The sequence below is a fragment of the Pangasianodon hypophthalmus genome, chromosome 16 (genome assembly GCF_027358585.1).
Source record: "Pangasianodon hypophthalmus isolate fPanHyp1 chromosome 16, fPanHyp1.pri, whole genome shotgun sequence".
Classification (NCBI taxonomy): Eukaryota; Metazoa; Chordata; class Actinopteri; order Siluriformes; family Pangasiidae; genus Pangasianodon; species Pangasianodon hypophthalmus.
The window spans coordinates 1,951,164-1,975,446 of record NC_069725.1 but is presented as its reverse complement, the minus strand read 5'-3'; the positions used below and the strand labels follow the sequence as shown (position 1 = coordinate 1,975,446).

Genomic DNA, 24,283 nt, shown 5'->3' with positions numbered 1-24,283 from the left:
TTTCAGTGAATTGTTTTTCTGCCTCTAGATTTCCCATAATCCTCTCCATCGAGGACCACTGCAGCATCGTGCAGCAGAGGAACATGGCGATGCACTTTAAGAAGGTCTTCGCTGACATGCTCCTGACTAAAGCAGTGGACATTTCTGCAGACGGACTTCCGTCACCCAATCAGCTCAAGCGGAAGATTCTGATCAAGGTGAGCGCTGATTGGTCATTCAGCCAAGAAGAGGGGATTATGGGAAAAGTATTCTTTTAACCTAAGAGTACCTGCACAGCACCTGGAAAAACTTACTGTTCTTCATTCAGAGGTCACGTTTTTTGACGTACAACTATAGAAATCGTAAATCCTATACGGGAATATTGTGCTTGTGCTTTTGGGAAAGATCGGAATTACAGTTGTTGCGTAGCAACGTTCCAAACTGCTTTTTTTTTCCTGGTATTAATTTACATGGTAGAAGCCACCTGAGATTCCTTAGCAACTGCCTACCAACAACCTAGCAACTACCTGCGATAACATAGTAACTTCCTGGGGTCCAGTAACAGCCGCCTAGCAACACCCTAGCAACCAAATGGGAATAACGTAGGAACCACCTTGCAACACCTTAGTGACCACCTGGAATACCATAGCAACAACCTAGTAACGTGCTAGCAACCACCAGGAATATAATAGCAACCACCTAGCAACACCATAGCAACCATCTGGGACCCAATAGCAGCCATCTAGCAACACACTAGTGACAATCTGGATTACCATAGCAACCACCTGGGAACAGTCAAGCAACCACCTGTAATACCATAGCAAACCCCTAGCAAAACACTAGCAACCATCTGTAATAGCAACCCACTAGCAACACCCAAGTAACCACCTGGAATTCCATAGCACCTGCCTAGCAACCCCTTAGCAACCACCTGGAATACCATAGCACCTACCTAGCAACCATCTAAAATACCATAGGAGCCATGTATCAACACCCTAGCAACTATCTGTAATACCATAGCAACCACCTAGCAACCACCTGGATTACCATACCAACCACCAAGGAACACCCTAGCAACCACCTGGAATACCATAACGACTGCCTAGAAACATCCAGGCAAGCACCTGGAATTCCGCAGCAACTGCATAACAACCACCTAGCAACCACCTGGATTACCATACCAACCACCAAGCACGAACTTGAATACCATAGCAACCACCTAGAAACATCCTAGGAACCTCGTGGGATACCATAACAACCCTCTAGCAACACCCAAGTAACCACCTGGAATTCTGTAGCAACTGCCTAGCAACACCCTAGCAACCACCTGGCATAACACAACCCCAATAACTAAGTGTATGGTTTAACCTTTTAACCTTTAATCTTTTAAAACCCGTAGCAGTGGAACGCTGTAGTGCCGCTGAACTCCTGTAGTGTGTTTGGTGGTATTAGTACTGAGGTATCTGGTGTTAACCACTGAATTGCTTCCCCTTTTTCAGTCTTGTTTCCTCTTTGTCACTGTAATAATGTCACTGTAATAATGTCAGGCGATGCTTGCATTAACAGCACAAGAAGCTAGCAGAAGGAAGTGCGTATGAAGAGGTTTCCACGTCCACTCCGTACTCGGAAAACGACATCAGCAACTCCATCAAGAACGGCATCTTGTTCCTGGAGGATCCCATCAACCACGTGAGAACGCGGTGTTATTTCTCCTCAGTGCACAGCCATGTTTCTCAGCGTGGTTATTACACTTTACATAAAACCATCCCTTTAGGAAATGTCTCTTTTATTCTGGGTGAATTTTCACTTGAAGTCTGGAACTGTCTGAAAGCTCTGTTCGCTTTTCGGTGTAGGAGTGGTACCCGCACTTTTTCGTCCTGACAAGCAGTAAGATCTACTACTCGGAGGAAACCACCAGTAACCAAGGCAACGAGGATGAGGAGGAACACCGCGAGGTGAGCAAACTTCTGAAAATATCCTCGTCTGTGGAGCGATGGTATCAAATCAGAAATGACGGTAAAGTGAATGATAACTGTGTAAGGAACAGAACATTCCGTGTTGTGCCGTTAGAGGAAAATCATCAGCGACGGGGTGATGTCATGAAGCGGAGTTACTGTTACCACCCTGAAGTTGAGTGTTTTCCTATAACAGCACGTCCACCAGCAAGTTTTTTTTTTTTTTTCCCCCTTGTACCGCAGCAATTTGCATATTTTTTAAAATCACAATTTTTAACATGATGTACTTTTTATCCATTTATAGTTACATTTAATGTTGTAAAAACTCTCACTTATGTTATAGCAGTTGTTTCTTCACCAGCCTCTCTTTTTAATCTTTCTCTTGAAGGTAATTGGATGAAGAAAAAAAACGCAGCATGTCATGTTACCAAAAAAAAAAAAAATGCAAAAAACATAATGTTTTCTTTAACATGTCAGAAACCTCGAAGTTACAGCTTCACCTCTGATTGTTACAAAACACTGACACTGGAGACTCATTCCATAAGTGTTACATAAAAAAACGTTTTTTTTTTTAATCCATTTATGCGGATCATCCAGGTACACGTCCATGTGAGTGAGCCGTTGCTATGGAAACGATAACGTATCAGAAGAAGTGCATTAATATAAACCTGCGCTACTGTCAGAGCTGCTGTTATAGAAAATGAATCAACACCTTCTGACCAGCTCTGTGGTATAAAAGCTTGTAACAAGTCAGAAGTTTACAAATAAGAGGTTCTGAGTTCAGTACTCTAAAATTCACACAATTGTCCGACAATGACCGTGACCTTCTAAAATTCCAGGCTCTTTACCATTTCGTGAGACTTATTCTGGGATTTTGTGAATATGATTAATATCAGGCACTTTGAAATCTTTAAACTGTTTAAAAAAAAAAAAAAACAAAAAAGAAAACTCGATCTCTCTCTCAGTGAGAAACGCAGCCAGTGTTGTTCTGAGATTTGTCAAGCTGCTGGTTCTGATGTCTGTGATCTCCCGATCCCGTCTCTCCAGGTTGGGAATGGCATGGATCAGCACGTCAGCGAGAAGTGGTTCCATGGGAAGCTGGGCGCGGGCCGGGATGGCCGTCAGATCGCCGAGCGGCTCCTGTCGGAGTACTGCCTGGAGACCGGCGCTCCGGACGGATCCTTCCTGGTGCGGGAGAGCGAGACGTTTGTGGGAGACTACACTTTATCTTTCTGGTAAGATTTCAAATCAATGTCTGTTTGCTCTTAAAGGTAGAGTTCTGATCCGAACCGAGTGGATCAGCCAGGTGCTTGTCGGAAGACTCCGTGATGACAGTCGTGTTGTAAGAAACGTTACACACAGAGGCGCGCACGCTGGTTGCAACAAGACCCGAGTAACCTAGCAACCTGATGCTACCTGGTTATAATCTGACTGAAGAATCTATCAAGAAATTTATTTCCAAATCAGACTGACGTTAGCTAAAATGTTATCCACGTATTATAATGATTTAGCACGTGAATTAGACAGGGAGTGCTACACGGCTAAACCGAGTCTCTCTAGCCTGCAATATATACACATATACACATTTCATAGAAACTCAGAGCGTTTAGAGAGAAAGTGAAAGCATACAATTTTCTTGACTAATACAACTTTGTTGTTGTTGTCAAGACGTAACGTTTTACGATTACAACATCGAGGATGTCGTGGCACTGAAAGCCGAGGTGCTGCACAGACAGATACCGTAAACTCATATATTAGATAAACAAACTTAGCTAGCTAAGCGTCTCCTCAGTAAAAACATGACCTGGATATCTAAAGTTAGCTAGCTAGTTAGTTGATGTAGTTTTACGTGAGCTACATAAATCAGTATAAATCGGGCATGTTGGCTAACTAGCAAGCTAAGCCCGCTGATATGGTACTTCGCTACATAGCTATGTAGCTGAGATGAAGTGGATACTGCAGTGAGGGTGAGAATGAGAGTGAGAATGAGAGTAACCACAAACATCTTCTGTTGGCTTGGAAAGGTGTCCGAATCGATCGCCGTAAAAAAAAAATGTATTCGTGAACGCTTTTCTGATTATAACACCCAAAAGCACAGTGTGACATTTTAGAAAACAAATTCTGACTTGTATTAAAATTCGCTATAGATTTCTGCTATGTTTCCGCAAACCAGGAGGCGTGGCTGACGTCACAGTGACGTGTCTCACTCAGGGTCTGTATAAGATGTTAAAATGTAATGTATCAGTTGTCTAATTATCTGTGTGTGTGTGTGTGTGTGTGTGTGTTTGTGTGTGTGTTGGTCCTCAGGCGTTCAGGTCGTGTTCAGCACTGTAGAATTCACTCTCGTCAGGAAGCCGGCAGCCCCAAATTCTACCTGACGGACAACCTGGTGTTCGACACGCTCTTCGCCCTCATCACACACTATCAGCAGGTGGCGCTGCGCTGCAACGAGTTTGAGATGAAGCTGACGGAGCCTGTGCCTCAGACCAACGCCCACGAGAGCAAAGAGTGAGTCTGCGATTTTAGTCCTGTCCTAAACGTTTATTTTTGTATGTACTACACACTCACGTGTGTGTGAAGTCTTTCACCTGCTATAGAATGTACTGTAGAAATAATTGCAGGTAACGTACTGAATCCTGTACCAATAAACATTTTGCTAAATATTCATTCATAATCTTCAGAAAGCGCTCGCTGTTTTAATAATAATAATAATAATAATAATAATAATAATGTTGATGATGTTTCAGGTGGTATCACGCGTCTCTGACCCGGAGCCAGGCGGAGAACATGCTGATGAGGGTGCCACGTGACGGAGCCTTCCTCGTGAGGAAGAGGACGGAGTTAAATTCCTATGCCATCTCTTTCCGGTAAATTCTGCTCTCTCCCTCTTTTTTTTTTTTTTTTTTGTCTCTCTCTCTCTCACACTGGCTTATTAAAGAGCTTGTCTCTCTCTCTCTCTCTCTCTCTCTCTCTCTCTCTCTCTCTCTCTCCCCCTCTCTGGCTGTCTCTCTCTCCTTCTTTATCTCTCCTTTTCTGTCTTTCTGTCTTTGTCTCCTCCTTTCTGTCTTTCTCTGTCTCTCTCTTTGACTCTTTCTCTCTTTCGCTCTGTCATTCTCTGTATCTCTCTTTTCCTAATTCACTGTCTGTCTCTCTATCTATCCTCTTCCTCTCTCTCTCTCTCTCTCTCTCTCTCTCTCTCTCCCTCTCTCTCCCCGTGCCTGTCTCTCTCTCAGAGCTGAGGGGAAGATTAAACACTGTCGGGTGCAGCAGGAGGGACAGACGGTTGTTCTCGGTACGTCAGAGTTTGACAGTTTGGTGGATTTGATCAGTTACTATGAGAAACACCCGCTGTACCGCAAGATGAAGCTGCGTTACCCCATCAACGAGGAGACACTGGAGAAGATTGGCACTGCTGTGAGTAACACACACACACACACACACACACATACACACACACGCACACACTGATTCTCTGTGCATTTAAAAGTATCTACAACTCTACATTTTATTAGGAACTTAAATGGTTTAACGATTGTGAAGATCTGATTTTCTGTCTGTCTGTGTCTCTGTGTGTGTCACTGCTGTCTGTGTGTGTGTGTGTGTGTGTGTGTGTGTGTGTGTGTGTGTGTGTGTGTGTGTGTGTGTGTGTGTTGTGTCTGTCTGTGTCATATGTGTGATCTGTCTGCCTGTGTGCCTGCTTGCTGTATCTGTCTGTGGATTTATCTGTGTGCACATGCCTTAATTGTTTGTATGTGCCTGTACATATATTGTATCACTTTGTGTCTGCGCCCCCTGCGTGTCTGTCTGCGCCCCCTGCGTGTCTGTCTGCGCCCTCTGCGTGTCTGTCTGCGCCCTCTGCGTGTCTGTCTGCGCCCTCTGCGTGTCTGTCTCCTTGCTTAAATGTCTGTCTGCGCCCTCTGCGTGTCTATCTGCGCCCTCTGCGTGTCTATCTGCGCCCTCTGCGTGTCTATCTGCGCCCTCTGCGTGTCTATCTGCGCCTTCTGCGTGTCTATCTGCGCCCTCTGCGTGTCTGTCTCCTTGCTTAAATGTCTGTCTGCGCCCTCTGCGTGTCTGTCTGCGCCTTCTGCGTGTCTGTCTCCTTGCTTAAATGTCTGTCTGCGCCCTCTGCGTGTCTATCTGCGCCCTCTGCGTGTCTGTCTGCGCCTTCTGCGTGTCTGTCTCCTTGCTTAAATGTCTGTCTGCGCCCTCTGCGTGTCTATCTGCGCCCTCTGCGTGTCTGTCTGCGCCTTCTGCGTGTCTGTCTCCTTGCTTAAATGTCTGTCTGCGCCCTCTGCGTGTCTGTCTGCGCCCTCTGCGTGTCTGTCTGCGCCCTCTGCGTGTCTGTCTGCGCCCCCTGCGTGTCTGTCTGCGCCCCCTGCGTGTCTGTCTGCGCCCCCTGCGTGTCTGCCTCCTTGTCTAAATGTCTGTCTGTGCTCTCTGCTTCTGTCTTCATGCCACTGTCTGTGTGCATGTCTTTTCTACATGTTTGTCTGTGTGTCTGTGTCTGTCTGCAACTTTTTGTCTCTCCATCACTGTGTGTTTGCTTGTGTGTCTGTGTGTGTCTGTCTGTGTGTCTGTGTGTCTGCATGTGTCTGTGTACAGGAACCGGACTATGGTTCTCTGTATGAGGGACGGAACCCGGGTTTCTATGTGGAAGCCAATCAAATGCCTACATTTAAGGTAATTTAACTTTTCATTGAGTTGTTTAGTCTCCTTAATAAGAAGCTTGATGTTCACATTTTGTGTGTGTGTGTGTGTGTGTGTGTGTGTGTGCGCAGTGCACTGTGAGAGCGATGTTTGAGTATAAGGCTCAGCGTGATGACGAGCTCTCCTTCAGTAAAAACGCCATCATTCAGAATGTAGACAAACAGGAAGGAGGCTGGTAAGTCACACACACACACACACACACACACACACACACACACACACACACACACACACACGCGCGCACACACTCACACACACGCATGCACGCACACACACACAGCTCCACTAACGGATATGGATATTTTCTTAGAAGGTTGTTAAACACATTATTTTCTTCACACTGCCTCACTAATCCACTTTTTATGTTTTTTTTATTAAACAGTTCATGACTTTTAAAAAATAGCCATAAAACCAAATGAAGAAGTCTGGACAGTTTAATAAAAACAGTCTCGTTAAAAGTCTTTATGAGGTCTGGAGTTTTTTTATGGGGCAAGAGCAAGAACTCAGTGAGGGTGTGTGATATCACCAGTGATAGACAAGCTAATTCTGCTTCTTAACTAGTTTATGAATTATATCACAGTTGTGTAGTGCTGGTGTAGTATTGTATCAATCGTATCGTATCGTATCGTACTGTAGTGTAGTGATGTATGGTGTAATATAGTATAGTACTGTATTGTATGATATAATGTAGTATTGTGTAAAATAGTACAGTGTCGTAGTGTAGCATCATGTAGTATCTTATTGTATGGTATAGTATTAGTGTAATTCCTTATAGTGTAGTATTGTGTAGTGTAGTGTCGTATTGTGTAGTGTGGTATCGTATAGTATAGTGTCGCATTGTATACTACAGTATAGTGTAATATTGTGTAATGTGGTATCGTATTGTATAGTAGAATATAGTATAGTGTAGTACCATACAGTGTAGTGTTGTATAGTAGAGTATCATATACGGTAGTGTAGCATCATGTGGTATCTTATTGTGTAGTGTGTTATAGTATAGTGTAGTGTGGTACCTTATAGTGCAGTATTGTGTAGTGTGGTATCATATAGTGTAGTATGATATACATGTATGTAATATATTTTTTGTGAATCCATTTATTTCTGTAAAGCTGCTTTGTGACAATGTCCATAGTTAAAAGCGCTATACAAATAAATTGAATTGAATAGTATTGTGCAGTGTGGTATCATATAGTATAGTGTCGCATTTTATAGTATAGTGTAGTACCTTATAGTGGAGTATTGTGTAGTGTTGTATCATATAGTATAGTGTCGAGTTGTATAGTAAAGTATAGTGTAGTACCTTATAGTGGAGTATTGTGTAGTGTTGTATTGTATAGTATAGTGTCACATTGTATACTACAGTATAGTGTAGTATTGTGTAGTGTGGTATTGTCTAGTACAGTGTCACATTGTATACTACAGTATAGTGTAGTATTATGTTGTGTAGTATCATATAGTATAGTGTCACATTGTATACTACAGTATAGTGGTAGTACCTTATAGTGTAGTGTTGTATGGTGTGGTATCTTATAGTGTTGTATGGTAGAGTATCATAAAGGGTGGTGTAGCATCATGTGGTATCTTATTGTATAGTACAGTATAGTGTGGTACCTTATAGTGTAGTGTTGTATAGTGTGGTACTGTATAGTGTAGTGTAGTGTAGTACCTTATAGTGTGGTATTGTATAGTGTAGTGTAGTACCTTACAGTGTAGTGTTGTATAGTAGTGTATTATAAAGGGTGGTGTAGCATCATGTAGTATCTTATTGTATAGTATAGTGTAGTGTAGTATTGTGTAGTGTGGTATTGTATAGTGTAGTGTAGTACCTTACAGTGTAGTGTTGTATAGTCGTGTATTATAAAGGGTGGTGTAGCATCATGTAGTATCTTATTGTGTAGTGTAGTATAGTGTAGTACCTTATAGTGTAGTGTTGTATAGCAGTGTATTATAAAGGGTGGTGTAGCATCATGTGTAGTATCTTATTGTGTAGTGTTGTATAGTAGTGTATTATAAAGGGTGGTGTAGCATCATGTAGTATCTTATTGTATAGTATAGTGTAGTGTAGTATTGTGTAGTGTGGTATTGTATAGTGTAGTGTAGTACCTTACAGTGTAGTGTTGTATAGTAGTGTATTATAAAGGGTGGTGTAGCATCGTGTAGTATCTTATTGTGTAGTGTAGTACCTTACAGTGTAGTGTTGTATAGTAGTGTATTATAAAGGGTGGTGTAGCATCGTGTAGTATCTTATTGTGTAGTGTAGTACCTTACAGTGTAGTGTTGTATAGTAGTGTATTATAAAGGGTGGTGTAGCATCGTGTAGTATCTTATTGTGTAGTGTAGTACCTTACAGTGTAGTGTTGTATAGTAGTGTATTATAAAGGGTGGTGTAGCATCGTGTAGTATCTTATTGTGTAGTGTAGTACCTTACAGTGTAGTGTTGTATAGTAGTGTATTATAAAGGGTGGTGTAGCATCGTGTAGTATCTTATTGTGTAGTGTAGTACCTTATAGTGTAGTGTTGTATAGTAGTGTATTATAAAGGGTGGTGTAGCATCATGTAGTACCTTATAGTGTGGTATTGTGTAGTGTAGTACCTTATAGTGTAGTATTGTGTAGTGTGGTATTGTATAGTATAGTATATTATTGTATAGTGTGTAGTACCTTATAGTGTAGTGTTGTATAGCAGTGTATTATAAAGGGTGGTGTAGCATCGTGTAGTATCTTATTGTGTAGTGTAGTACCTTATAGTGTAGTGTTGTATAGCAGTGTATTATAAAGGGTGGTGTAGCATCATGTAGTATCTTATTGTGTAGTGTAGTACCTTATAGTGTAGTGTTGTATAGTAGTGTATTATAAAGGGTGGTGTAGCATCATGTAGTACCTTATAGTGTGGTATTGTGTAGTGTAGTACCTTATAGTGTAGTATTGTGTAGTGTGGTATTGTATAGTATAGTATATTATTGTATAGTGTGTAGTACCTTATAGTGTAGTGTTGTATAGTAGTGTATTATAAAGCGTGGTGTAGCATCATGTAGTACCTTATAGTGTGGTATTGTGTAGTGTAGTACCTTATAGTGTAGTATTGTGTAGTGTGGTATTGTATAGTATAGTATATTATTGTATAGTGTGTAGTACCTTATAGTGTAGTGTTGTATAGTAGTGTATTATAAAGGGTGGTGTAGCATCGTGTAGTATTTTATTGTGTAGTGTAGTACCTTATAGTGTAGTGTTGTATAGTAGTGTATTATAAAGGGTGGTGTAGCATCATGTAGTACCTTATAGTGTGGTATTGTGTAGTGTAGTACCTTATAGTGTAGTATTGTGTAGTGTGGTATTGTATAGTATAGTATATTATTGTATAGTGTGTAGTACCTTATAGTGTAGTGTTGTATAGCAGTGTATTATAAAGGGTGGTGTAGCATCGTGTAGTATCTTATTGTGTAGTGTAGTACCTTATAGTGTAGTGTTGTATAGCAGTGTATTATAAAGGGTGGTGTAGCATCGTGTAGTATCTTATTGTGTAGTGTAGTACCTTATAGTGTAGTGTTGTATAGTAGTGTATTATAAAGGGTGGTGTAGCATCATGTAGTACCTTATAGTGTGGTATTGTGTAGTGTAGTACCTTATAGTGTAGTATTGTGTAGTGTGGTATTGTATAGTATAGTATATTATTGTATAGTGTGTAGTACCTTATAGTGTAGTGTTGTATAGTAGTGTATTATAAAGCGTGGTGTAGCATCATGTAGTATCTTATTGTATAGTATAGTGTAGTGTAGTATTGTGTAGTGTGGTATTGTATAGTGTAGTGTAGTACCTTACAGTGTAGTGTTGTATAGTAGTGTATTATAAAGGGTGGTGTAGCATCGTGTAGTATCTTATTGTGTAGTGTAGTACCTTATAGTGTAGTGTTGTATAGTAGTGTATTATAAAGGGTGGTGTAGCATCATGTAGTACCTTATAGTGTGGTATTGTGTAGTGTAGTACCTTATAGTGTAGTATTGTGTAGTGTGGTATTGTATAGTATAGTATATTATTGTATAGTGTGTAGTACCTTATAGTGTAGTGTTGTATAGCAGTGTATTATAAAGGGTGGTGTAGCATCGTGTAGTATCTTATTGTGTAGTGTAGTACCTTATAGTGTAGTGTTGTATAGTAGTGTATTATAAAGGGTGGTGTAGCATCATGTAGTACCTTATAGTGTGGTATTGTGTAGTGTGGTATTGTATAGTATAGTATAGTATAGTATATTATTGTATAGTGTGTAGTACCTTATAGTGTAGTGTTGTATAGCAGTGTATTATAAAGGGTGGTGTAGCATCGTGTAGTATCTTATTGTATAGTATAGTGTAGTGTAGTACCTTATAGTGTAGTGTTGTATAGTAGTGTATTATAAAGGGTGGTGTAGCATCGTGTAGTATCTTATTGTATAGTATAGTGTAGTGTAGTACCTTATAGTGTAGTGTTGTATAGTAGTGTATTATAAAGGGTGGTGTAGCATCGTGTAGTATCTTATTGTATAGTATTGTGTAGTGTAGTACCTTATAGTGTAGTGTTGTATAGCAGTGTATTATAAAGGGTGGTGTAGCATCGTGTAGTATCTTATTGTATAGTATAGTGTAGTGTAGTACCTTATAGTGTAGTGTTGTATAGCAGTATATTATAAAGGGTGGTGTAGCATCGTGTGGTATCTTATTGTATAGTATTGTGTAGTGTAGTACCTTATAGTGTAGTGTTGTATAGCAGTATATTATAAAGGGTGGTGTAGCATCATGTAGTACCTTATAGTGTGGTATTGTGTAGTGTGGTATTGTATAGTATAGTATAGTATAGTATATTATTGTATAGTGTGTAGTACCTTATAGTGTAGTGTTGTATAGCAGTGTATTATAAAGGGTGGTGTAGCATCGTGTAGTATCTTATTGTATAGTATAGTGTAGTGTAGTACCTTATAGTGTAGTGTTGTATAGTAGTGTATTATAAAGGGTGGTGTAGCATCGTGTAGTATCTTATTGTATAGTATTGTGTAGTGTAGTACCTTATAGTGTAGTGTTGTATAGCAGTATATTATAAAGGGTGGTGTAGCATCGTGTGGTATCTTATTGTATAGTATTGTGTAGTGTAGTACCTTATAGTGTAGTGTTGTATAGTAGTGTATTATAAAGGGTGGTGTAGCATCGTGTGGTATCTTATTGTATAGTATTGTGTAGTGTAGTACCTTATAGTGTAGTGTTGTATAGCAGTATATTATAAAGGGTGGTGTAGCATCGTGTGGTATCTTATTGTATAGTATTGTGTAGTGTAGTACCTTATAGTGTAGTGTTGTATAGCAGTATATTATAAAGGGTGGTGTAGCATCGTGTGGTATCTTATTGTATAGTATTGTGTAGTGTAGTACCTTATAGTGTAGTGTTGTATAGTAGTGTATTATAAAGGGTGGTGTAGCATCATGTAGTATCTTATTGTATAGTGTAGTGTAGTGTAGTACCTAACCTTTTCTTTCCCCATGCTTCATTGTCAAAGGATTTTTTTATTGCTCTGCATTGTTTTAAAGATTATTTAAAATAAGAATTAAACTTTGTAGATTGTTAACTTTATATTATTGCAGTTTAGCTTTATTACACGTTTATTTCTTTTGTTTTACATGAGAAGTTGTACTCTGAGTTCTATTTTGTTTTTACATCAAATATAGCCATTGAATACAATTTATTCAGTAATTTTTAAAAAAAAAAGAATTGATCTTTGTCGACATTTAAAACCTGCAACGTCCCCCCCCCACTTTTTAACTTTTTTTTCCCCTCCATGTGTATCAGTGTCAAAAAAACCCCTACCTTTTTATTACGCGACTAGAAATTGTGCCGTTGTCTTTTTTCCCTGCATCAAATATAGCCAGTGAATGTATATATTTTTAAATAAGGATTGCAGTTCATGAAAACTTTTTTTTTTTTGATGTATGGTGCAGTCTGTTAGGATGTTTCTGCGATCAGTCACAAACGTTTTGTTAAAGATAGATACGATGTTGTGTGGTAAACATGGTTATAAGGCTAAAGCTGTTATTATTTCCTTTCTTACAGCATTTAAATGGAACATTTTGACCAGCTGTGTTTATAGTAGGTGTCTTGCCATCTCGGGTTTGTGTCAAAGAAATTGTGTGTGTGTGTGTGTGTGTGTGTTCAGGTGGAAAGGTGACTTTGGGGGAAAAAAGCAGTTGTGGTTTCCTGCTAATTATGTCGAAGAGATCAGCCATACAGCACTGGAACCTGACAGAGGCGTGAGTGTGACACATACACATACACACACACACACACACACACACACACACACACACACACACACATGCGCTTAGAGAGTATAGGAAAATATTTACAGATCAGTAACATTTTAACTCTCTGTTCTAAGGTGATGTCATTTTAAAGAATGGTTCATTAAATGAAGTTTATTGCATGTGTTTGTGTGTTGTTCGTTGGCCTCACCTTGTGTTGTTTTCTGTTCTCTGTCCTGTGAAAACACACACACACTCACACACAAGCTGCAGGCGGCAGAGAACAGCCCCACTGGGAGATCTCCTTAGAGGAAGTATGGACGTGTCTTCCTGTCAGATCTGTGAGTTTGTCCTTTCTCTTCTCGCGGTCAGAGAAACTCCTTGTCCTCATGTGACAGCGCCCTCTAGTGGAAATCCTTCATCTTTTTAATGCAACATCACAATGGTGTGTCCGTCATACATGTCCCTGTAAATGAGCTGTTACTATAGAAATGATAACGTATCAGAAAGATTGCACTAATATAAACGTGCGCTACTGTCCGAGCTGCTGTTGTAGAAAACTAATCAACACCTTCTGACCAATCAGAATCCAGAATTCAACCGCAGTGAGGTGTAAAGTATTTAACATACACACTGTTAGTATAAACAGAATCAGCACCTAACATTATTATAGCAGCTTTTCTGACAGCTCCTCTCTCTCTCTCTCTCTCTCTCTCTGCAGTCGTGAGCACTGACGGGAAAGGCAGTCGGCCCCACGTGTTCTCCTTACACCGCATGGATTCTCCGCGCTCAAGCACTGTGCTGGACATCGCTGCTAGCTCTCAGGAGGAGCTGAAGGACTGGGTGCAGAAAATCCGTGAGGTCACCATGACTTCAGAGGCCAAGGTCAGAGACTTACAGGAGAAAGACACGTACAGCAAAAGAGTGGGGCACACAGACGGAGGGGGAGAGAGAGATAGACGAACACACGGAGACGGGCAGAGAGAGAGAGAGAGAGAGAGAGAGAGAGAGAGAGAGAGAGAGAGGCAGAGAGAGAGGCAGAGAAAGAGGGACAGACAGACAGACAGACAGACAGGCAGAGAGACAGACACAGACAGGGAGAGAGAGAGAGAGACACAGACACGGACAGACAGGCAGAGAGACAGACAGGGAGAGGGAGAGAGAGAGAGAGAGAGAGAGACACAGACACGGACAGACAGGCAGAGAGAGAGGGACAGCCATCAAAGACAGACAGGCAGAGAGACAGACGCAGACAGGCAGGCAGAGAGAGAGAGAGAGAGGAGAGAGAGAGAGAGAGAGAGAGAGAGAGAGACAGACAGACAGACACGGACGGACAGTCAGAGAGAGAGAGAGAGAGAGAGAGAGGAGAGAGAGAGAGAGAGAGAGAGAGAGAGAGAGAGAGAGAGAGAGAGAGACATGGAAAGACAGTCAGAGAGAGACAGACAGACAGACAGACAGACAGACAGAGACCGAGACAGGCAGAGAGAGAGACAGACACACACAGACAAAGAAACTGAGACACAGATAGACACACCTACAGAAAGAGAGACAGACAGGCAGGCAGAGAGTGAGAGAGAAACTGAGAGTGAGACAGATAAGGCCTTCCAGTGGCTGTTGAATGTTATTTATCTGATTGCTGACCCACAGAATGTTGGATTTGATCAGATATAAAATAAACTTTACATCCGTTTAAACTTCTGAAGTTAAATCTGACATGTTTGAAAACAGGCTCAGTGTTTAAAGACTTTATATGAATGATGTAATGCTTGTGAACTTGATGTGTTTCTCGTAAACCTTCCTGTTGAGTGTGTGTTGTCTTTTCACTCAGCTGGAAGAAGGGAAGATGATGGAGAGGAGGAAGAAGATCGCACTGGAGCTCTCGGACCTGGTGGTGTACTGCCGTCCCGTTCCGTTCGACGAAGACAGTAAGAGCTCCGTCACACACTCTTAAAGAAAAACTTCAAAATCACATGTGCACAGTTATCTTCTCAGGGAGGAGGCGTGGCCTAGATATTGGAGGCGGAGTTAGAGGTTAAAAGTGATTGGATTAGGGCTGGGTGATATGATAATATAATATTAATATTATGATAAATTATGTCACTACACATATCTGAGATACCACCAGTATCCTGTTTTAATGTTATTTTACTTTTTAATAACAGTTTCAGTACTCTGACTGGAAGCAGCTGATTCATGGAAAAAAATCATGTTACTTAAAAAACTTGGTAAAATGAAAAATAATACTGTGACAGAATTTGTAATGCTGAGAGAGAGAGAGAGAGAGAGAGAGAGAGACATTTGCAAACAAATTTTAATAGCAATTTAAAATCTGATTATAAGCATCATTTGTTTAAACGGTGTTATTTTTGTTAATATTTTTCCTTTTTTAGATATAAATATTAAAAAAAATTTTCTAGATAGTAAATTTAAAAAATATATATTTTTTTCTTTTGTTTTTTGTTTTTTTTTTTTGTAGTTTTTCAGGTTTTTTTTTTTTTCCTCTCTGTTTTTCTGGTAGTTTGTTAGCAAACCTTTATATCTTTATATGTATTGTTTCATAGAAATGTCTTAAAATATCATGATATGATATTTTTGTCGTATCGCCCAGTTTTAACTTGGATGGTAAAATAGTTCACATTTTTATTTAAATCTGGACAGTGCTAAACTGGTAGCTGGACGGTTCGCTTCCTTGTTAGCTACGTTAGCTTTGCAGGGTTTCATGGCAGACGGTGACATGAAGATCAGACTTCCAGGCTCGGGAAGCATGTTGGCGAGAACGCGCAAGCACACGAGAACTGAGACTTGTTTAGTCCACTACTGACTAAACAAACTAGCGTTGTGTCTTAAATCATATACTTACGTTTTATTCTAGACTCCCACTGAGTACAAACACTAACCAGATTACTATGACAGTTAGTGTTTGGAAAAAAAAATGCTCTTGTAGCTTACAAACCTACTGAAAGCTCTGTCTTGTGCACCAGGCTTCTGGATTTTCTCGATTAACAAAAATCCTGAGGAATGTAAAGTCAGAGCGTTTGATTTGAAACACAGATCATGACAACAGTCAAGATGACAGTGGAAAGTTTTAAATAGAAACAGAGCTCGTCAGTGTGTTCAACATCGCTGTGTATGAAATCACTAAAGACTAGGAAACCTGATGGATGCAGATGTTTTAGCTCTAATGTGCCATCTAGTGGACGTCCTTTTTAATCCTCCAGATGTACATAAAGTACTCAGGCGAGTGTGTGAACAGTGCGTGTGCACACAGTGTCATGCGTCAAGTATCAACCAACCTTTAGTCAAACCCTGTTTAATCGTCTGTATTGTACAGGCCTGTTTTGGGCTTCCTAAGAAACCTTTATATAAAAATAGGTTCCAAGGCAAAAGTTTGGCTTTAACCTGATGGTTAACATGTCGTTTAAATAAAGACCGTTTATAATCCGTTAAAAATTTAGTTCTCTCTTAGCCAAGGTCAACTTCGTGCTAAGTAAGTTACAACAGATGGCTAGGATATGTAACAGGAGCCTTCAATTTATGAAACGTCAGAATCAGCTTTTAAATTATTCGTTGTTTGTAACAACTGAGTAAAGATTTGGCAGCTACATGACTCATATCTCGCCTCGTTTTACGCCAAAATATGATTAACATGCACCATTTCATTAAAATAAAAGAACTTAAAAAGGCATTGTGGGTCTGAGCCGAGTGCACCGCCATCTTGATGATGTCACAGTGAATCATGAGTCATGTGACTTTAAGTCCGTTCTCGTTGGGAACTCACCAAGGGATACGTCCTCTCATTTGGGGAGGATCAAGAACACTTCCTGTTTTTATTTTTATTTATTTATTTATTTTAAAACTTGGTTTCAGATGATTTTAAAAGTGAGGACACAAAAACACACACATTGAGAAAAACCCCTAGAGTACCTTTGGAAAGAAGTGACTGTGTACGTTTTATTTTTGGTGTGATATTTACTTGTGGTCATTGTGTGTGTGTGTGTGTGTGTGTGTGTGTGTGTGTGTGTGTGTGTGTGTGTGTGTGTGTGTGTGTCTTGTACAGAAATCGGAACAGAGAGAGCATGTTTCAGGGACATGTCCTCATTCCCGGAGACTAAAGCTGAGAAATATGTGAACCGGGTGAAAGGGAAGAAGTTCCTGCAGTACAATCGGCTTCAGCTCTCGCGTATTTACCCGCGCGGTCAGCGCCTGGACTCCTCCAACTACGACCCGTTACCCATGTGGCTTTGCGGCAGCCAGCTGGTGGCGCTCAACTTTCAGACAGCAGGTAAGTCTGGGATTATGATGAGAAATAGGAGATGTGAAGAGAGGCATAGAAAATGATATTATTAACAATAATTTATGTTGAATTCTGCACTCTGATTGATCAGAAGGTGTTGGTTAATTTCTCCTCATACATACTCTAAAGTGTTTTTTCTCTCTCTCTCTCTCTCTCTCTCTCTCTCTCTCTCTCTCTCTCTCTGTAGATAAGCCCATGCAGATGAACCAGGCTCTGTTTATGCTGAACGGGAAGAGCGGCTACGTCCTGCAGCCGTCCATCATGAGAGACGACAACTTCGACCCTTTCGACAGACACACGCTGAGAGGAGTCGAGGTCATTACACTGGTCATAGAGGTACATAAAGAATGTGTTTTAAATAATACGTTTCCTTAAGAGATTGTGTGAATTTAAGGTACGTGACGTGGGCGTGTTTACATGCAGGGAAAATCATCAGCTTGTTTTTCATTGGACGATTTTGCTCAGGTCATTAGCTGGAAAATGACAATAAAAAGGAAAGAAAGAGAAATGATTCCCAGCACAACACAACTGAAATTTAGGGTTATATTGGTGGAAACATCAGGAGCTGTGATATGCCAAAACTTTGTGTTGCTTTGTTTAATACTCAAAAATACAAAGCTGTTTGTTTATTCTTTACACTTTTAAGGTTTTCATTTAACTCACTCTCAGTTAACATCACTTTTATTTAATTTCCTTTTCTTTGTTTTTTTTTTTTTTTTTTTTTTTTTTTTTTTTGGTTTGTTTTATTTCTTTTTACATAATTGAATAATTTCTTTGTTTTTTTTATTATTATTTAAAAAAGATTGTTTTTTCCTTTTTTTAACTGCCTGTTTTTTAAACATTTTAAAATCATTTAAATCTTTTTAATTCATTTTACTGCTCTAGTGTTTCAGTTTACACTCAGTATAAAGTTTATAATATAAAGATATTTTAATATATAATTTCATTCTTATATACATAATATTTGATCAGTTTATATTAATGAAGTTCACACTTCATTAGGAATCTTGTGTGTGTTTGTCGCTCGGCTGTAAAGTACTGCAGAGTGAAATCAGATTAATGTAAACGCAACAGCAAAAAAAAAAGGCAATATAATAATATGCAATAAACACTAAAAGAGAAGCACTGTAAGACTTAGGAAAGAAAAAATGGATTTAAAAATCAGTTTTGAAGGGGAATTAGTTTAAAATATCATGTGAACTGTTCCATAGTTTCAGGAAAACAAGAAGAAAACACCTGAGCGCCTTAAACCACATATAACCAATTTAATAATTAAATATTAATAATATTAATCATTAAATATGTATGTTTAATTTTCAGAGCCAGAGTGTAATCTTGAGATTTCAGGAAGGGAAATTAAGTGTGTGTGTGTGTGTGTGTGTGTGTGTGTGTGTGTGTGTGTTATAGGTGTTGGGTGCACGACACTTACCTAAGCATGGGCGGGGCATCGTGTGTCCGCTGATCGAGATTGAGGTTTGTGGAGCTGAATACGACTGCATCAAGCAGAAGACTGACTCTGAGGGTGAGGAGGTTAACTTCCTGTCGTGTGTGTGTGTGTGTGTGTGCATTAAGTTATAATTTGTTTCTCACTAACACATTCCCATCTCTCTCTCTCTCCATGCAGCGGATAACGGTCTGAACCCCACGTGGCCCCGAAAGCCGTTCCGCTTCACCGTGTGTAACCCCACGTTCGCCTTCCTGCGCTTCGTCGTGTACGAGATCGACATGTTCAACGACCAGAACTTTCTCGCTCAGGCCACCTTCCCCATCAACTGCCTCAAAACAGGTGAGAATCACGCAGGAGTTACTGCACAACACGCAGCCAGAATATCCCTCCATCTTACTGTAGTTTTTTATATAATTAATAGCAATTTGAACTTAATCTTTTGTTATTTACTTTTTTTATTTCGATTAAATAAAGTATCTGTCTTACTTCAAAAATACTTTATTTATTTTTTCCATCTTACTTTATTTTTTTCTTTTAATTTTATTTTCCAGAGCATTGATAAGTATGAATTAATTCCCATATCTAAGAACTTGTTATTTTAAGTCCAGTATAATTGTTATGCATCTCAAAACCGAATGATAAAAGCATTTTTAAAAGCGTTTAAACGGTCTTTTTTTGTAGAGCTCTTTTTTAAACTTACTCACAAAGCGTAATAAAATTAAATGAAATAAGAGGCTGGGATAAAAAAAAGTGACCTACTTGTGGTACACACTAAAAATAAGACGTTTTAAGACAGTTATTTAAATCATGCGCAGAGATCGAGAGCCTCAGAGACGTGGGGAAAAGGTTCAGGATTTTCCACGAGCATAGAAACAACACATGAGGACCTGAGAGTAAGAGTGCCAATACATCGGCGAAGAATTTTTAAAACTAATAAAAGAAAAGAAAAATAATAATGTGTTCAGTTTATAGAGCACCTTTTTAACACTCATGGTTGCTGTACACACACATTTAAAAAGAAAAAAAGCAAAAAATGTTAGAGAAATTAGGAGGAAAAAGAGCCCTCATCATGCAGCTTTCTTTCTTTCTTCCTTTCTTCCTTTCTTTCTGAGGTCATTATGAAATCAAAGGAATTGTTTTTTTTATTGAGTTACATGGTTATATAGAATTAGAGGCATCACCTAACATTGTGCTTGATACAAATTTTGACATATTTTGCATATTAAACATTACAAATGATTTAAAACATGCAAAAAAGTAACTCTAATTTGGGAACTAGCTATCAGCAGCTAGCTAATTTTGGGCTAGTTAGCGGTTAGTAAACACACACACACACACACACACACACACACAGTGGATCACAGTTACATTTTAAACCTGACGCATCTGCAGTGCATTATGGGTGCATTATGTCTTGTTAGAATCGGTTCTGTGTGTTCTAGCATCTGTAATGTTAAATAAATGTAAATAAACATCCACATTACCATCACTGTGTGTGTGTGTGTGTGTGTGTGTGTGTGTGTGTGTGTGTACAGGCTACAGAGCTGTGCCGCTGAAGAACAGCTATAACGAGGATCTGGAGTTAGCATCTCTGCTCGTCCACGTGGATATCAGCAGAGGCAGAGTAAGTGTACGTATACACACACACACACACACACACACACACACACACACACACACACACACACACACACAGGGTAACGATGTATACAAACCACCTGTCCATCTCTCATTCTGTCCCTCTTTATAAACTTTCATTCATGTTTATTCATTTTTGTCTCTTGCATGCTGTCTCTGTCCTTATTCATGATGCTCTCTCTCTCTCTCCCTCCCTCTCTCTCTCTCCCCCTCTCTCTCTCTCTCTCTCTCCCTCTCTCTCTCTCTCTCCCCCCCTCTCTCTCTCCTCTCCAGCATGAGAACGGAGAGACGTTGAGTCCGTTCCTCGGAGCGATGGGTGTGATGACGGCGGGGAGGGATCGTTTAGGGGACAGTGTGTCCTCCCTGTCCTCCATGTCCTCCATGTCCCCTCTCCCCTCGTCCCCGGCTCAGGCTCTGGGGTATCGGGGACGCGAGGGATCGTTCGAGTCTCGATACCAGTCACCGCTGGACGACTTCAGAGTGTCACAGGAAGCGCTACTGGACCACATGGACCCACAGAACAGGTCCAGGTGTGTGTTTAGTTAACAAGCTAGTTCCTGTTCTCACTTACGTTATAGCAGCTGTAAACAGTCCTTCCCTCACCAGCCTCGCTTTTAAGTTAATAAGACTAAAAATCGCAGCTTGTCATGTTACCGAGAAACCGCAAAGTGTAAACTCGTCTGTCCTGAAGCTGTCGGAAAACTTCCAGCTTTACCTCCGGCACTGGAGACTCCTTCCATCAATGTTACCTAAACGTGTCCTTACAGAAAACGTCACTGTATCAAAGATTATACGTTTTTAATCCGTTGTTGATGCTGATGTTGAGAAACGATAACGTATTAGAACGAGCGCATTAATATAAACCTGCACTACTGTCAGAGCTGCTGCTCTAGAAAAGTAATCAACACCTTCTGACCAATCAGAATCCAGAATTCAACAGGCTGCTTAATATAAGTGAGAACAGGAAGTAACTCATTTCACAGACTTTCTACAACTCTAAAGGTAACTATAAATGGATAAATAGTATGATATTATTCTTTAATTAAAAAAAATGATTGTTGGCAGATTGCTGTGGTGTAAGAGAAATAAAACACTTCAAGACATGCTGTTATATAAAATAATCAACTTCAGGGTGGTAACAGTGACTCCGCTTCATCACACCATCGTATGGTTGATTATTTTCCGATAACAGCACGACACCAAGTGTTTTATTCCTTAATTATTATTCCGTACTGGTGATTAAACTTTATGATGATGACGATGTTTCTCCTTCCTACAGGTTGATGCGAAGAGCTCGAGTCGGCGGAGACAATCGTGTGTAGCCTCTCTACCCTACACACACACACACACACACACACACACACACACACACACACACACACACCACCCAGGGTCCGGCTCAAGTGCTGATGATGTCATGGACTGCTGTGAAACCTGTTTCTATGGAAACGTTGTCGCCAGTGCTTTTGGCCTACATTTCAGGCAGAACTCCCACCTCTCTCTTTCTCTCTTTCTCTCTCTCTCTCTTTCTCTCTCTCTCTCTCTCTCTCTCTCTCTCTCTCTCTCTCTCTCTCTCTCCCTCTATCTGGAGACTGTGTGAGATGAAGACGGTGGGAGGGACGCATCAGGGTCATGCGGCGTAACGAGACACCGTCTGAGCGACGTGTGCATGCGCGGGACGTTCAGTAGCATGAAGGACTAAAGAAACGTCAACACCTGGGACGGGATTGTGTTTAAAACTACTTCTATTTTTTGTTTTTTTTTTTTCCCTTCAGTTTTTTCTCTCTCTGGCATATAGAAATATATAGGTCTATATAAATATATAAATATATTATATTTATTCCGGCTCTGCTGTGTACCGGAGAACAGCTGCAGCTGATCTGCTCTCAAAGAGCTTCTCTCCCCATGTTTGTATTATTTAAACGCAAATTTTTAACTTCCATAATGTGATTTTTTTTTTTTTTTTCTTTCTTTCTTTTTTAATTAATGTATGTGTCTAACACAAGGGCTTGGCTTTTCCCCTCCTTTTCGTGCTCTCTTCCTCCCACAGACTGAAGCGTCCACGTTTCCCCCCAGCACACCATCATGATGTTTTTCTTTCTTTCTTTTTTTCCCCGAGTCGAGCGGAAATCCAGGCAGCCGTAAAACAGAGAGCTCAGGAAGAAGCCCCGGCCTGTTTTTGTTGGATTCTGGCAGGCTTCAGAAAAATGGGACCAGGCAGAGGCTTTTTAATATTTTTTCTTCTTGATTTATCAACGTATCATCCTTATTTTTATGTGATGTTATCACTGTTGGATCGTTTTTGTTCTTTTTAAACCAAGAAAGAGGGACCAGACGTTAAAAAGGAAACGGTGCCATGTTTTACGTAACCTCGTTCAAAATCTGCTCGCGTTTCATTTTTAAACGTGGTTTTGTTTTTTGACAAAGAAAAAGTTTGATCATCTCATCATCTTTTTTTTTTTTTTTTAATGATCCCTATATATATATATATATATTTTTTTTTAACTTTTATTTCCTTTTCACTGTTTATTGCGTTCACACGAGGCTGTTTCCACTTTTGACTCACTTCTAGAAGCGACAGGGATGCACCAATCCGACGCGGAGCTAAAAATCGGATTTTTCGGATCCTATACTTTACGTTTTATGCCGTAAATGCCCTTCAGAATGATCAACTTTACAAACCGGCAGTGTTTCTAGATCTGTAACAATCATAAACTCCATTCTAATCATAAACTGCAACGTTGATCTTTCTGGTCCAGAAATTAGCCCCGCCCCTTCCAAACAAACTTACAAGGTATTGGGAGTTTCTTTTTGAAGTGAAGGACAGTTTATTCATACCATCATTTCAAGTGTTATTCGAATTTCAAGTGTCGATTTCAATTCGAATAGGGCTGTAAAGAAAATTACAAACTGCTCCTTTAAGCCAAAGCCTGTTAATGTGTTCGCATAATTTAGTGATGCCAATATTGGAGTTAAAATGTAAATATGGACTTGGTGCATCCTTAAGAATTAGTATGGACACATTTTTCCTTCATTTTTGGACAGTAATAGTTCAGCGGTTAAAGTTCTGTCCAGGACTGTGAAAGATTTCGTAGTGGAAAATATGCTGATTGCTGCTTTAAGCATTTTTAGGGAGCCATGTTTTTTTTTTTTAAAGCGAGGACCAAATAGAGCGTACACTGTAGAGCATCTGTGAGCTGTACTTTAGAGGTAATTTAATAACTTTAATGCATACCGTTCTGTTTTTTTTTTCTTCAGCAGTGCTAGGAATGATGGGATATGTTTCGATTTAATGCAGCACTATTCACTATTCCCTCTTAATTAGAAGAGCTCAGGAAGCAGGCGGGGGGCGGGGCTATGATTCTATACGTTTGTTTCAGAGTGGTCAGGAGACAGGAAGTGCAGAATAACGATGTAAAACTTGACATTGGTTCCATCCATGTTTTGAGTTTTGAGTTCTGGATCCTCGTCTCAGCATTCCTGCTGGATTCCGTCTCACCAAGCTCTTACGTAATCCCGAATTCCAGATGAAACAGGAACCAGAAACGTGCGCTTCCTGCCTGAGCATTTATTCACAAATGAGTTCGAGGGAGAAAAAGGCGACTTGTTGATGCCGCCATGTTGTTTTCTTTCTTTCTTTTTTGTTTTTGATAAAACTCTGCGCTGTGTAAATCTCTTCCCGCTTCTCTCTCTCTCTCTCTCTCTCTTTTCCCTCGCGTCTGCTTCGACGTGCCTCCGTGTGCGTTGTGTGAGAGAGTGTGTACATATATATACATATTTATACATTAATGACAGACGGACATGTATGCTTCATTTCAGACATTTTGTTACGATGCTCTTATTTACAAAACGAAGCCTTTTTTCTGTAATGTGCCTATGCTATATTGAGAAGGGGAAGGGAGGGGTATACATTTTAATTTTGCCTTTCATATGGAACATATTCAAGCCTGATTAAATAATTAAATAATAAAGTATTCAACAATGATGGCTTTTGTGCTTTAATGT

The 24,283-nt window shown here is 40.0% G+C and overlaps 1 protein-coding gene across 1 annotated transcript in view; it reads left to right on the top strand.

The window, feature by feature from the left end:
- The window catches only part of plcg1 (phospholipase C, gamma 1), a 66,632-nt gene extending 42,369 nt beyond the window's left edge, over nucleotides 1–24,263 (top strand). The window contains exons 14-33 of the mRNA XM_053240471.1: nucleotides 29–197; nucleotides 1,546–1,668; nucleotides 1,833–1,934; nucleotides 2,982–3,169; nucleotides 4,242–4,442; nucleotides 4,682–4,801; nucleotides 5,168–5,348; nucleotides 6,537–6,614; nucleotides 6,713–6,816; nucleotides 12,815–12,914; nucleotides 13,180–13,240; nucleotides 13,621–13,784; nucleotides 14,728–14,824; nucleotides 16,957–17,181; nucleotides 17,381–17,529; nucleotides 18,601–18,715; nucleotides 18,818–18,979; nucleotides 20,176–20,264; nucleotides 20,552–20,808; nucleotides 21,558–24,263. Of these exons, the coding sequence (XP_053096446.1) occupies nucleotides 29–197; nucleotides 1,546–1,668; nucleotides 1,833–1,934; nucleotides 2,982–3,169; nucleotides 4,242–4,442; nucleotides 4,682–4,801; nucleotides 5,168–5,348; nucleotides 6,537–6,614; nucleotides 6,713–6,816; nucleotides 12,815–12,914; nucleotides 13,180–13,240; nucleotides 13,621–13,784; nucleotides 14,728–14,824; nucleotides 16,957–17,181; nucleotides 17,381–17,529; nucleotides 18,601–18,715; nucleotides 18,818–18,979; nucleotides 20,176–20,264; nucleotides 20,552–20,808; nucleotides 21,558–21,600 (2,728 nt within the window). The 3' untranslated portion in view covers nucleotides 21,601–24,263. The remainder of the gene's footprint in view (nucleotides 1–28; nucleotides 198–1,545; nucleotides 1,669–1,832; nucleotides 1,935–2,981; nucleotides 3,170–4,241; nucleotides 4,443–4,681; nucleotides 4,802–5,167; nucleotides 5,349–6,536; nucleotides 6,615–6,712; nucleotides 6,817–12,814; nucleotides 12,915–13,179; nucleotides 13,241–13,620; nucleotides 13,785–14,727; nucleotides 14,825–16,956; nucleotides 17,182–17,380; nucleotides 17,530–18,600; nucleotides 18,716–18,817; nucleotides 18,980–20,175; nucleotides 20,265–20,551; nucleotides 20,809–21,557) is intronic.
- Nucleotides 24,264–24,283: the final 20 nt, after the last annotated feature.